Source organism: Macadamia integrifolia, chromosome 4, assembly GCF_013358625.1.
Source record: "Macadamia integrifolia cultivar HAES 741 chromosome 4, SCU_Mint_v3, whole genome shotgun sequence".
Classification (NCBI taxonomy): domain Eukaryota; kingdom Viridiplantae; phylum Streptophyta; class Magnoliopsida; order Proteales; family Proteaceae; genus Macadamia; species Macadamia integrifolia.
This window is the reverse complement of record NC_056560.1, coordinates 3683730-3696541: the sequence shown is the minus strand read 5'-3', so window position 1 is coordinate 3696541 and position 12812 is coordinate 3683730. Positions and strand designations below refer to the sequence as shown.

Here is a 12812-nt window from a genome sequence, read left to right as displayed (position 1 = left end):
AAAAAAAAGAAAGTATATGTAAGATGGCCCTCCAAGATGTCTAATGATTGTCTTGACAATCTCTTTTCCAAACAAGTTTGGCAGATTTTTTAGGATGCTTAGAATGATTGCCAGATATAATTTATTTTAATTTTAAAATATTTTTAAATACAATAACTTGAAATATTTAGAGAAATTCGAGTTGTAACTTTTGTGGCCTTGTATGTTTATATTGTCCTTCTCTCCACCCATCCAAGAAAAAAAAACCCATCTACTTGTAGTCCATGTGACATTGTTATGTTCTTTTTATACTTAACCCGAAAAAGAAAAGGACATCTAGGATGACCTTCCAAGGTGTCCTCACAATTTTTTGGCTTCCAAACGGGCTTAGAATGATTGGTGAATGTTTGGGATGCTTAGATGGCCTGTCAAATATTATTTATTCAAATTTAAGAATATTTTAAAAATTACTGACTTAAAATATGTAAGAAAATTCATGTTTTTTCTGAATTTCCTGAATAAGAAATGGGAGAGAGCTTTTCACGCTGTTTTATTTGGAAGTAACTTGTATACTACCACCATTTGGTGGTCTGAAAAAACAGTATTAATCCCAATGGATCCCACATTTTCAAAATGACAACATAAAAAGAAAAATAAAAACATGTATGGGGTGCTCACTTTTTGTAAAAGAGCATAGAAAAGACTCCCCACACAGATAGTGTGCAAATCTTTTTTCCATCAAAAATTTTACGTTAAAGTCTGGTTTACCTTAAATGAAAATCATCCATTTAAGAAAATGGTCTTTATTACTGAGGGTTTTTCTTTCTATGACCATGATTGCTTGCATTGCGCTCTTCATACATGTAGAAGGTGGTCTTCTTTACATTGTAGGGAGACAAAAATGATATTATAAATCATAATTAAATGTTCTATGATAGAATAAAATGGATGATCATAAAAGTGTCGGGAGTTTTAAAATATTTGTAAGATTCAAATACTTGGGCTGAGCCATCCTTCGCTCATAACAAAGAGAGAATCTCTTCATCCACCACTTTTGGTGGTTAGATGGGACTTTTGAAACCTTACCCCACTTTGAGAAGAGGTTATTTCCCGACTCAAAATCACAATCACTAGGTCATAATGGAGTAGAGGTCTACCTCCAAGATTTTAAAACTTAGGATTAGTGACTCTCAACTAATACTGATCTGAATTGGTATCATATCATTTGAGATCCGATGGATATACACCTTTATTTATTTATTTTTGTTTAAGAAAATCATTTTTTAGGACTTTTTTTACCCTTAGATTGTACCTCTGGATAAGTATCAGATATGTCAGGATTCGAGATCAAAGACCTATTTATTTATAAGTCATGTAATGATATAATAAATTTATTAAGATTTTGTCGGAAGGAAAATTTTTAATACTTCCAAAATAAAAAATGAATGTACCTAATGCCTGAAGATTCCCTTTGCCCAAAGGTTTACCCTCTAAAAAAAACTTAGAAAAGATAAAAACAAAATAAAAAAAAAACAAATGTTGAGAGTGGGATTTGAACCCACGCCCTTTCGGACCAGAACCTTAATCTGGCGCCTTAGACCAACTCGGCCATCTCAACATATTTACTTAAAAGGTGGTTCTATTTAATATAATTTCTTTAATTTTTATTGAAAAATCCATTCCTACCTTCTCACCGAGAGATGAGAAAAAGGAAAAACACATGAAGCAAAGCATATAAGATGATAAGAACATTTAGTAGTTGGGTTGATGGGCTGTTGTTATGCCTTCCATCCGTTCGATTGTATTGCCTACTGAAAACGCTTCCTTCCTTTATCGTCATCATCTCTTAATTCTAAACCAAACTCGTCGTTGCTCAATACCCACCGCCCTCCAATCTCCACTGTTTCTTCTCCCAAGATCCCCTTCACTCCAACAAGTCAAACAAGCTCATGCCCTCATCGTCGCCACCGGCCTTGCCAACGATGCCACCATCATGGGTCACCTCCTGGCCGCATTGGCTCTATCCCCATCTCCCACCTCCTCCATTGATTATCCCTTCTCTGTCTTCCGACGCATCAAGAACGCTAATATATTTGCTACCAACAATATGATTCGTTGTCTTGCAAAGAGCGAAACCCCACATGATTCGGTTGCTCTGTATGCTGATATGTGTCGTAGCAGTCTTCTCCCTAAGCCCAACAACTACACCTTTCCCTTCGTTCTCCAAGCTTGTAGTAAGGCTTTGGCAATCGTTGAAGGGTTTCAAATCCACACCCACATTGTTCGGCTTGGTTACGCCCATGATGTCTACGTTCGAAACGCTTTGATTCACTTCTATAGCGCTTGTCACAGGACAGAAAGTTCAAGATATTTATTCGAAGAGAATTCCCAATGCCGCGATGTGGTGACATGGAATAGCATTCTGGCTGCTTATGCTAGAGATGGGCAGATGGATCTTGCCCAAAAACTGTTCGTAGAAATGCCTGAGAAAGATGTAATTTCCTGGAGTACCATGATAATGGGTCATGTCCAAGGTGGACATCTGGAGAAGGGCTTGGATTGCTTTAGAGAGATGAGAGAGAGAGGGTTAAGACCAAACGAGGCTATATTGGTTACCGTTCTCTCCGCATCAGCCCAGCTGGGTTTGCTTGAGCATGGGTGTTTAGTTCATTCAACCATTGAGTCCTTAAATTTCCCCATGAGTGTCTCGCTTAACACAGCCCTCATTGACATGTATGCAAAATGTGGCTGCATTGAGCGCTCCAAAGAGATCTTCAACAAAATGGCCCACAAAGATGTTTGGTCATGGAACGTCATGATTTGCGGGTTAGCAGCACACGGACTTGGAAATGAGGCTCTTGTACTCTTCGAGTGGTTTACAACTGAGGGATTCAGGCCAGTGAACATAACCTTCGTGGGTGTCTTGAATGCCTGTAGTCGAGCAGGATTGGTCGATGAGGGAAGGCGCTATTTCAAGTCAATGATAGAGGATTATGGCATCGAGCCGGAGATGGAGCACTACGGATGCATGGTTGACCTGTTGGGACGTGCTGGGTTCATAACTGAAGCCCTTGAATTGATTGAGAAGATCACTATTCAACCGGACCCTGTACTATGGGGAACACTGCTTGGGGCGTGCAAGATTCATGGTTTAGTAGAATTGGGTGAAACCATTGGCAAGAAGCTAATTAAATTGGATCCCACCCACGATGGGAACTATGTGCTCCTTGCTAGTATCTATGCCAAAGCAAGGAAATGGGAAGATGTGATTAAAGTAAGGAGAATGATGGTGGACCGAGGTGCGAATAAAGTTGCAGGATGGAGCCTGATTGAAGCTCAGGGAAAGGTTCATTGGTTTATCGCAGGAGATAGAGAACATGAACGATCTCCAGAGATTTACCAGATGCTTGAAGTGATTACAAAGCGGTTGGCAGAGTCCGGCTATTTGCCTGACATTTCACCGATCTTGCATGACATACAGGAGGAGGAAAAAGAGAATGTGATCAAGGAGCACAGTGAGAGGCTGGCTATTGCTTTTGGTTTGTTGGTTACTGAGGTCGGCGGTTGCATTCGAATTGTAAAGAACTTAAGGGTTTGTGGGGATTGTCATGAGGTGAGCAAGATGATATCGAAGGTGTTTGAGAGGGAGATAATTGTCAGGGATGGAAGTAGGTTTCACCATTTTAGAGAGGGTAATTGTTCTTGTCATGATTTTTGGTAATCAGTTGGTTTCAATCTGTATATTTCATTCTGATATATCTATTTTATAACATAAACAATTCCCATTCAATGCAACTCTGAATTTGCTCTGAGTTTCTTATCCTTGAGTGACCTTCATTTGTTCAGAAACTTACTTCTGTTGGATTTGGGGGATCCATGCCAAATTAAACCATGTTTTCATTACCATTCTTGATTGATCATTCATATGCATGGTGGGTTGGATACCAGGATGGATGATGGATCAACCAAACACACACAGCCAAATTCAGTCCAACCCGATCAGACTCAGTACGCATTGAATATTTTGGAGATCGAAGAGGTCTTAGCAGCTGATACACGTGGTTATCTCAGTTGGGGTCCCCTGACTCTCCTTCCTCTATAGCTCTGTTCTCATCTTGGGATGTCTAAGATTCAATGGTCACTGGGGGCGGCTTTAAATTGTCTCTGTCATCGACCATGAAATTCAAGTCAGATTTAAAAAATGCCATCAACCAACTCCCTGAGTCCAAGCAAGCTCCTTGGAAGAAGACATGGTAGATGATCCATCGACCATATCAAGAAGCAGCTGTCCCGAGTTGAACAGTATCAAGTCAAGTTTGTCTTCAGTGAGGCTAATCAGATAGCAGACCTCTTCTCTAACAGCTAGGGGATAATGAGTTGAACAATATTGACTTTTGACTCTTTCCTGTTGACTGCTTCCTATGGTTAGTTAGTAAATAAGCATATAATATTCATACCCCATTCATCCTATCATTCAAATCTGGTAGATTTTTGCTCTTGGTTGATTTATTGAATTTTAGCTGTCTTAGTTGACTTCTCTCTCTATTTGCAACCCAATTCTTACTAAGCAACAACAGCCTCCACAGTCTCTCTCAACTTTTCTCATGAACTGGCATGGCTTGATAGAGAATTTGGAATTTTTTACCGGAAAAATAAAGAAGACAGAGAACTTGGAGTTAAATCTTGAGTATCAATATGGCATGAGATACATATGCTTGTAACCTTATATATGATGAGATCACTTATGCCTAGATTTAGGAGAGGGCAATTCAATGAAAGGTGGAAATCCCACTCCCCGTTGACATTTGCATTGATGCAGGAACAACGCCCTCGGACAAAAAACTCTCCCCCATTTATTATCATATTGTATTTATTTTAGGTGACGACTTCTTTTTGATAAATTTTTATATTTTAAAATAATTTTTGATAAAAAAATATTTATATTCTAATATTTCCAATCATATGCAACAACTTTTTCTCACTTTTCATATTTTTAAAGCAAGAAAAAAATGCAACAACTCTTCTGGAATTCATGATAACTGTGCGATATTTCAACCGCCAGATGGGAATCTTCTGATGCTAATGCGATTGTAAATTTACATTAAGTAACTCTAGATACCTATCCAACTCCTAAATGATCTCTACAGCACAAGCAGTTGAGAGGAACACCATAACGAGAAGCGTCCAAGAGAGGAAGGAAGAAGAAACCCGGAAAAAACATTTTCGCCAAAATCCAAAACCACACACCGCGAGGAGGAGATTTCTTCTCACCAGACGCCAACTGGTTTACGTGTCCAACTCGCTAACCACTTCTTCGTCTCTCGCGTATAAAATTTAGAAGAAAATATCAATAAAACCTACGGAAGAGGAGAATCTCAATCGTTATCTTCCTCTTCATCATCTTTGACGGAATCAGAAACCCAGACATCTCTCTGCGAATTGAACGAGAAACAGATCAGAGAGATGAGTCCGATCGTAGCTTCTCAGCTTGCAACAGGGCTCGGTGTGTTGGCTGGTGCGGTACTGGTGAAATCAGTGTTGGAGAAGCCGATGGCTAGTCAGTGGCCTAGGTGTCCGAGTTGCAACGGCACCGGACGAGTTACTTGCATGTGTACTCGCTGGTCGGACGGCGATGTTGGCTGCCGGACTTGTTCTGGTTCGGGTCGTATGGCCTGTAGTAGCTGCGGCGGGACCGGTACCGGCCGACCGATTCCGGGACAACTCTCCGTACGTCGTTCCAATGGTCCTTCGTAGTTCTTTTTAGTTTTACTGGAATTCCTGTTATAGATAGTCTTTGTTTGTATGTATATTTCCTTCATACCTTCTTCTCAAATCAAATTTCTTAAAAATCTAAATTGGTTAGCATATATTGATGGGCAGAGTTCTTAAGATTGAAATTATTGAAACCAGATATTTGGGTTGTAACTCGATGAGATTCAAATACTTTAAAGATAGAGAGAGAGAATGATTAGGCTTTTAAAGCTATTACTCTTTCTGTTCTTCAGTTAATGAAGAAATTTGTTTATTAAGATCTCTCCTGTGGATTATTCTTTTCATATGGGATTTTTTCGAATTTGTTGGTATGGTTGAGCATTTATGGTTATGGTTATAGTTCTTGATTGAGAATTTCAGAATTAGTTCTAGACCCAGAATCTCTACCATGTATGCAGAGTGCAGACCAAACAGTCTTAAGCTGAAGCCCCTTTTTGTGGATTTTATGTGTGTTCCTGTGCAAATTATTACTGGAGTGGTAAGGGTAAATTCTTGACAGTATGAGCTAAATGGAGATGAGCCAGTTTTGTTGGGGATTTCTGAAGCTTAGATTTAAATGTTCTTTTGATTACTCAGAGGCTGAAGAACAGGACTCATAGAGAAAGAAACCAGTAAAAGGGAAGAAAGTAGGCTTATCCAGAGTACCAGACCGTAGGAGTAACATGATTATAGACCTAAACGCCAAAGGGTTCCCTGGTACGTACGTGGTAGATCCTTTCTTACTATGTTGATGGGATAGAGTTTGAAAGAGAAGTAATTCTAATATGGGTAATCTAGTATGAGTTTCAATGGGTTATAGCTCTATTGAGGAAACCACTGCCCCCTACTCAACAAGCAGAATGATATAAGATTTTTTTTAATTTTTTTATTTTCTATACAAGGATATTTATCCCTACGATATAGCATAAGCTACACGCTTACACCCACTTTTCTCCTATTACCTCTCCTATTTTAACTCCAACCCACATCTTACACCACACACTTCAACTCCCCTCATTTCCTATAACTACTCAAACACGATCACTGTGTGATCTAACTACCTACGGCAACTAGGATCCATATGTGGCAAACAACTCTTGCAAGTATCATTCCCTCACCTATTAGTATAGCCACTGAGTCCGGCTTTATGGCCACTTGCCCACCCCCATCTCCCCCCTCCCCAGTGCTCTGATTCGGTGTCAGCGGGGATGGAGTGTGGCGCACTTGCCCATATGGCCATCGTGTCCAGCTCCGTGGCCACCTGCCCACCCCCATCCCTCCACTATTCTGATTCAATGTCAACGGGGGATAGAGGGGGGGAGCTTACGGGAGTGGAATCAGTGGATCCGGATTTCTCCAATGTTTTTTTGTTCAATCAAACACATGCACCCTGTCATCTAGTCCAAGACCTGGAGGCATGCAGCCCCAGGTGGTGGGCATGTCAGCACACAATCTGAGGCGTGCATGTCTCTAGTTAGAGAGTCGTTGGAAGGAGAGTGTCTTAAAGCATGTATGTATGTGATTGGAGAGTTGTTGGAAGGAGAGTATCTTAGGCATGTATGTGTCTGATTGGAGAGTCGTTGAAAGGAGAGTCATTGGAGAGGATCCCAATCCAAAGCTTACACTAAATCATATAGAGGTGATCAAGTATTCACTCACCATTCACACCTCACTTGAGGACCTTGATGGGTTTCACCATGTCACATCCATAAGCTTCAGAAATGAAAACTATCGACTCCACATGCCTTATTTTTTTTATTTTGGGTAATAAAACGTGCCAAGATTCACATATATAAGGAAGGGGAGAAAGAGTTTTAGAAAATGTATTGACAATATTGAATTAAAAAAAAAAATCGCATTGAATGTTTCATCATCATAACTACATTAATTGTTTCAGCATAATTTGTTGCAATCAAACTCAAATGATAGTACGATAGGATGCACTATTTTTTTTTTTTTTTTAGGCTCGTATCAATTCCATTCCTCTATTTGTGATTGTAATGCATTCACAATTCCTATCTGAATAGGGTTACAAAAATCAGAATCAATCAGTGTCAATTTCGATTGGGCAATGCGGTGAGAAAACCCTAAAAATCGGCGATCATCATGGTCGATTCCAATCAGATTTCAATTTTTGAAACAGTGAATCTGATAAAGGCTCCGTTTGGTATCGTTCTAAATAATGTTTCTAGAGTTTTTTCGTTCTATTGGAACGAAAAAACAGAATCTTTTGTTTGGTGCACTTATGGTCCGTTTCTATTTTTTTGGAACAAAAAGTGAACAAAAAACTGAAAAAACGAGATTGGACGAAACTCCAAAATGGAGTTCCGTCTTCCCAGTTTCATTCCATTTTACAAAAAAAAAAAAAATCCTGATAAAAATCTGAAATTTTGAAACATCATTTTTTCGTTTAAAAACTGCGTTTTGACACAAGAAATGAAATTTTCGTTTTTGACACAAAACGGCGTTTCTGGAACAGAAACGATACCAAACGGGCCAACTGTTATGTGATGGAAGATAGATTTTGCTGGCCTCAGTCCTGTGGAAGAAAACTTGGTCATTATACCAACCGACTCTTATAATTATGGGTCATCTCCATAATGCAAACTCCTAGTGGAGAGAGTCTGCTGCTCTCCAGCATCCACCATGGGTATGTAGTTGTCAAAGAGCAGGTCATAATGGGCACCAGATCTTCCATTCTTCTTGTTTGTTTTGGTCTCCGAAGCTCTTTGTGGCTATTTTCAGTATTAGTGAGATCAATTCATTTAGGTTAGTTTTCAAGTAAGTGGCAATATTAGTGTTTCATAAAGATGTAGCATCATCTTTTCCTTCTGAAGTCCGGTGTTTCAGAACTCAGAAGTGATATATTTTGTGGATAAGAGGTTAAAAGCTCAGGCACTGCATATACTACTGCTCACAAGCTATTATCAGTGTCTGGTTTTGAAGCAGACCTTATCAACTATAATGTGTCCAGAGTAATTTTGCACTACCCATGACCTAACCACCCCCATTGAGGGTCTGGAAGCATCACCCACAGAAGACCCAGATTTTGTTCGAGTTTGAGGAGTGGTAGAAGTAAATTTTTCTTACTAGATATTCATTTCTGCAATTTCTAACCTCCAACCTAATATAATTTTCCTACTCTTAACTGTAGCTCAAGAAGCATCAGCACAGATAACCAGATGCCACAGCAATTGAGGAGCCATAGCATTTGTTTTCTTACTCAACCCTGATTATTATCAAGCATTTCTTTATTCACAGAAACCCATTGCCTCCTATAAAATTACTCAGATTGTATTCACATCTCTAATGTGCTATATTGGCTGATGTACTTAATACTTGAATTGCTGCCAGATTACATCTCTGTTTCCCTTTGGTAATCTTCTGGAGCTTCTCCTTATGGGCCTTCAAAAGCCAGCTTCAAGGAGCAAAAGCTTGGAAATCCAATTGAATTTTGTCAGTTTAAGAATCTTTACTACCTAAATAGCCAATAAGCCAAGAAGCTGGGGAAAGGCAAGCATATGGGCTTTTGGTGCTGGAGGTAATAAAGATTCCAAGCTGGCAAATTTAGTCTGCCCACCTTTTTGCTCCCAAGAAGTTGAGTTCTAGCTACCCAGTAAGCAGAAGCCAGTAAGCTTACCCAAAATCTGCCTTGAGAATGAAAATTGTAGAAGAGAAAATAGATATACTAGAGTAAAACTGTATTTACAAAAAAGTGATTGCTGTTGACATTGTTGCTTATGGAGCATTATTTCTTCATGCTGCTATAACTTTTTAAATTTTTGAGTACTTTTTGGGAGGTGGAAGAACACCAGATTCAAACTATAACACACAAGGAGAGACTTGTAGCAACAAATTTCTAGACCTAAAGTATTAAAGACCTCAGGCATTCTACTTCAGAAGGGAACCAAATTGGTTGAGAGGTTTTGTACATTGCAGACATACTTATAGAAGACACAAACAGGCAATTAATACAAGTTTAAATGGACATCCTCTGTAACCACCACATTTCATATTCCCACTAATGCATAAGATTTACACCAAAACATTTGATTTCTTTCCCAAGTAGATCAGTTCATCTTTGCAATCTTCATTTTGGAGTGAAAGCCTGAAAAAGAAAAACCAGAAACAGTGTCAATTAAATATACTCATATTCAATAGATCTATGCATCAATTACTGAGTTTGAGATATGCACTTACAGCAAAAATGGTGGCATGGCCAGGGTCAGCAAGATGGGCAAAGAGGTTGTCAATGGGTCCAGTGCCTGTGTAGATATGTTGGAACCATGCACCCATTACTGCCAACATGGCTAAACGCCCATTCTTTATCTCCTTTGTCCTCAACTCTTTGAGCTTCTCAGGTGAACCACTCCCCCAGCCAAGTGGATCAAACCAGAGCCCTCCAGGATAACCAACTTCGGTTCCAGTGAGTTTGTAGCCGAAGATTGGGTCTGTGTTTACGCAGCCAGGCTTGATAATGTCAGCCCATCGTCTCCCCTCAGCCCAACCGATGAAGATGAGCTCTATGATGAAGAGGGTGGTTGTATCTGTGAAATACTGTAGTTCTCCAGCAGTGTACCATGAAGGGGTGTTGAGGATTCCAATCTTAGTTAGGAATTCTGGAATGAAGATGCCAGCAGCACCTAGCATTGCCCATCTGCAATGCACAAGCTCAGCTTGCTGATTCCATCTCAGGCTCTCTGGGTCAGATCCTGTTAAAGACCCCTTTGGAATGATCAACCATCTACTCAAGCAATCCTCTACACCAAATACAGGATTGGGTCTATGTGTCTAAGTGGATCCTAATTGGATCATCCTACAGATGGTTTCAGTTCTAAGATCTGAATGACCTTATTGAGAGGTTTTAGATTGGATTCCTAACTGGTATTTCATTGGAGGGTTTTTCCCCCCTCAGTGAAAGAGATGTTGGGACTTGCAGAGATATAGTTTCACATCGGTTATCTTGGACATTGGTTGTGTATTAATATACCCTGGAGTCATCTCCATCTAAAGCCTTAAGATTCTGGCTTGAACCTCTAAGTGGTATTTCGTGTGCTATCCCACTTTATTTAATATGGGATCAAAGACATGTCCATTTTTTATCCTCCCTAAAAGGAATTTATATACTGCCATATGACTTTTAATGAAGCGATATATATACTTCATTGGGCATAGTAAGATATAAATTTTCATTTCGACTGCCCTTTTTTATAATAATAGGACTGAGTTTTCTTTTACCCCGAGTGAATAGAGAATCTCCTCCACTGTAAGTACTAACCTTTTGATTGGACCAGCAAAGTATTTCAAACTTCCGATAGTAAGGGCAGGAGTTAATGATGAGACTCACTATTCCAGGAGTCCAATCATAGCGTCAAATCATTAGATGACAGGAACTGCGAAAATCTTTGTAGAGAAAGTTTTTCAACACTTCTTTTATCTGTCATGATGTGACCCTATGATTGGACTCTTGGGCAGGCGAGTTTCATCATTAACTCCTTCCCCTTACCGAAAAATTCGAAACTATCTTTTCTCAACCCCATTCAAAGGTTATGCGCTTGGTTAAGAGCTTCTCTCTTCACCATGGGTAAAGAGAAACACGGTCCCAAGGTTTTAGTTCATGGTGTTGTTGGCACCAGTTTCATTCTTCCCTGATGTCGATACCGATACAGATTGGAGATATCTGTACTTGTCGTGAGGATTCGGCCTAGACAACTAAATCCATGTTCGGTCCACATGTACAGGAAAAGGATCTGATCATTTCAGATTTTACTTACCAAGACCAAGAGGGTCGAAGCCAAAATCTCCAGGAAGGCTGCATTAGTCCATGGAATTCAAAACAGGAACTTGTTACTCTCTTATTCAATAAGAAAATAAATGAGAATGAAAAGAGTATGTGAACTGGGTGTTTGGACCTGACCTGCCATCGAGCCATGGAGGAGGGGTGCTTCCTGGGAACCATAGAGGCCTATCGGGATCGGCTGTAGCAGCAGCAGAAACAGAAAGGGATCGTGCTCCTGCTGGTGCTGTAAGCTTCTTCTCTCTCAGTTTTCTCCCAACAAGGAAAGAAGCCTTTGTTGCTCCCACCACAGATCCACTCTTCTGAGAACTGAAGAGAGAGATTGATCCACATTAACAAATATGAAAAAGAAAATAGGGGAGATCATTAAGAGTCTAGCAAGTCAACACTGGTTTAATCATAGGGAGAACTTGCCTGGAAGAGGAGATAGCCACAGTGGCGATAGCAGAAGAAGCACAGATGGACGCCATTTCTGAGTCTAGTAGAGTACTCTTTGCCTGATCAGTATACCGACGAGATTGATTGTTAATTTGGAGGGAGAGTCAGTATTAAGTAGAGAAGAAGACATGACTTGGTAGGAAATCTGGTTAAATGGGTCGGGTGGGACGAGTGTGGGAGAGGCTTATCTTGAGGGATTGGAGGATGACTCTCCTATTGGCTGCTGCCATGCCACATGGCGTGTAGAATCTAGGTATCAGCTCCTCTTCCTCTAGATTTTTTTTCGTCTTTTGTTGATCTGTGGCTCTGAGTTTCAATTCTAAGCTGGTGGCTGATAATAAACGCTTGTGACTTTTGGTGTTGGCCAATCACTCCAGCCTGGGCCCAACTGCCCAAGCCCAAAAATGTTAGTTCAATAGTCAGTTAAGCTCAAATGTGGGTTGGGCTTAGGCAGACTCCAGACCCAGGCCCGCCTGTACAATTTCGGTCCAGGTCTGAATGAAATAGGCATTCTGGTTTATCGGATGGCCCCAGACCAGATAGATAGACCGCTCATCCGTCTGACTCTTTCTGATCAGGTATCTATAAGATGACCGGTTTAAGGAGGACAAAGAAGATCCTGAGCTTTAATACTGGAGGTCCAACCCAAAACTGTAAGGCATTAAATATAATTATAAAAGGTGATTTCTATGATGGATGTGTAATCAACTAGTGGTTATACTTATACACACTTGTGGATTCAAACCTGTGATAGTTGGGGGCCTTGAGGCTGAGCCCTATGTATTTACAAGATAAATGGGAATGCTTACTATAGTTCAGAGTCGGAAATAATTTCGATGAATAATTC

General features: G+C 40.1%; 3 protein-coding genes and 1 non-coding gene across 4 annotated transcripts; 2 read left to right on the top strand and 2 right to left on the bottom strand.

Moving 5' to 3' along the window:
- Positions 1–1516: 1516 nt before the first annotated feature.
- Positions 1517–1597, bottom strand: TRNAL-AAG. The gene has a single exon. It is a non-coding gene; the product is annotated as a tRNA-Leu (tRNA).
- Positions 1598–1704: 107 nt separating this feature from the next.
- LOC122075799 (pentatricopeptide repeat-containing protein At3g62890-like) lies at positions 1705–4504 on the top strand. Its single transcript, XM_042640969.1, has 2 exons — positions 1705–3671; positions 3928–4504. Exons 1-2 carry the CDS (start codon positions 1760–1762, stop codon positions 3996–3998), a joined length of 1983 nt encoding a protein of 660 aa, XP_042496903.1. The 5' UTR covers positions 1705–1759; the 3' UTR covers positions 3999–4504.
- A 644-nt stretch (positions 4505–5148) lies between these two features.
- LOC122075985 lies at positions 5149–6008 on the top strand. The gene has a single exon (XM_042641225.1). The coding sequence runs from the start codon at positions 5443–5445 to the stop codon at positions 5731–5733; it is 291 nt and encodes a 96-aa protein (XP_042497159.1). The 5' UTR covers positions 5149–5442; the 3' UTR covers positions 5734–6008.
- A 3568-nt stretch (positions 6009–9576) lies between these two features.
- Positions 9577–12094, bottom strand: LOC122075178 (chlorophyll a-b binding protein, chloroplastic-like). The gene is made up of 5 exons (XM_042640120.1): positions 11942–12094; positions 11648–11836; positions 11505–11542; positions 9931–10442; positions 9577–9838 (listed from the first exon to the last, which is right to left on the bottom strand). The coding sequence occupies exons 1-5, from the start codon at positions 11995–11997 to the stop codon at positions 9821–9823; spliced, it is 813 nt and encodes a 270-aa protein (XP_042496054.1). The 5' UTR covers positions 11998–12094; the 3' UTR covers positions 9577–9820.
- Positions 12095–12812: the final 718 nt, after the last annotated feature.

Bases quoted from the DNA above. Each gene is read 5' to 3' on its own strand.
- LOC122075178 (XM_042640120.1), bottom strand. From the start codon at position 11,997: ATGGCGTCCATCTGTGCTTCTTCTGCTATCGCCACTGTGGCTATCTCC. The intron at 11,543-11,647 runs GTCAGGTCCAAA...GGACTAATGCAG, and splicing joins CCTCCATGGCTCGATGGCAG to CCTTCCTGGAGATTTTGGCT. The intron at 10,443-11,504 runs GTAAGTAAAATC...GGTCTTTAACAG, and splicing joins CTTCGACCCTCTTGGTCTTG to GATCTGACCCAGAGAGCCTG.
- LOC122075799 (XM_042640969.1), top strand. From the start codon at position 1,760: ATGCCTTCCATCCGTTCGATTGTATTGCCTACTGAAAACGCTTCCTTC. The intron at 3,672-3,927 runs GTAATTGTTCTT...GTTGGATACCAG, and splicing joins GTTTCACCATTTTAGAGAGG to GATGGATGATGGATCAACCA.
- LOC122075985 (XM_042641225.1), top strand. From the start codon at position 5,443: ATGAGTCCGATCGTAGCTTCTCAGCTTGCAACAGGGCTCGGTGTGTTG.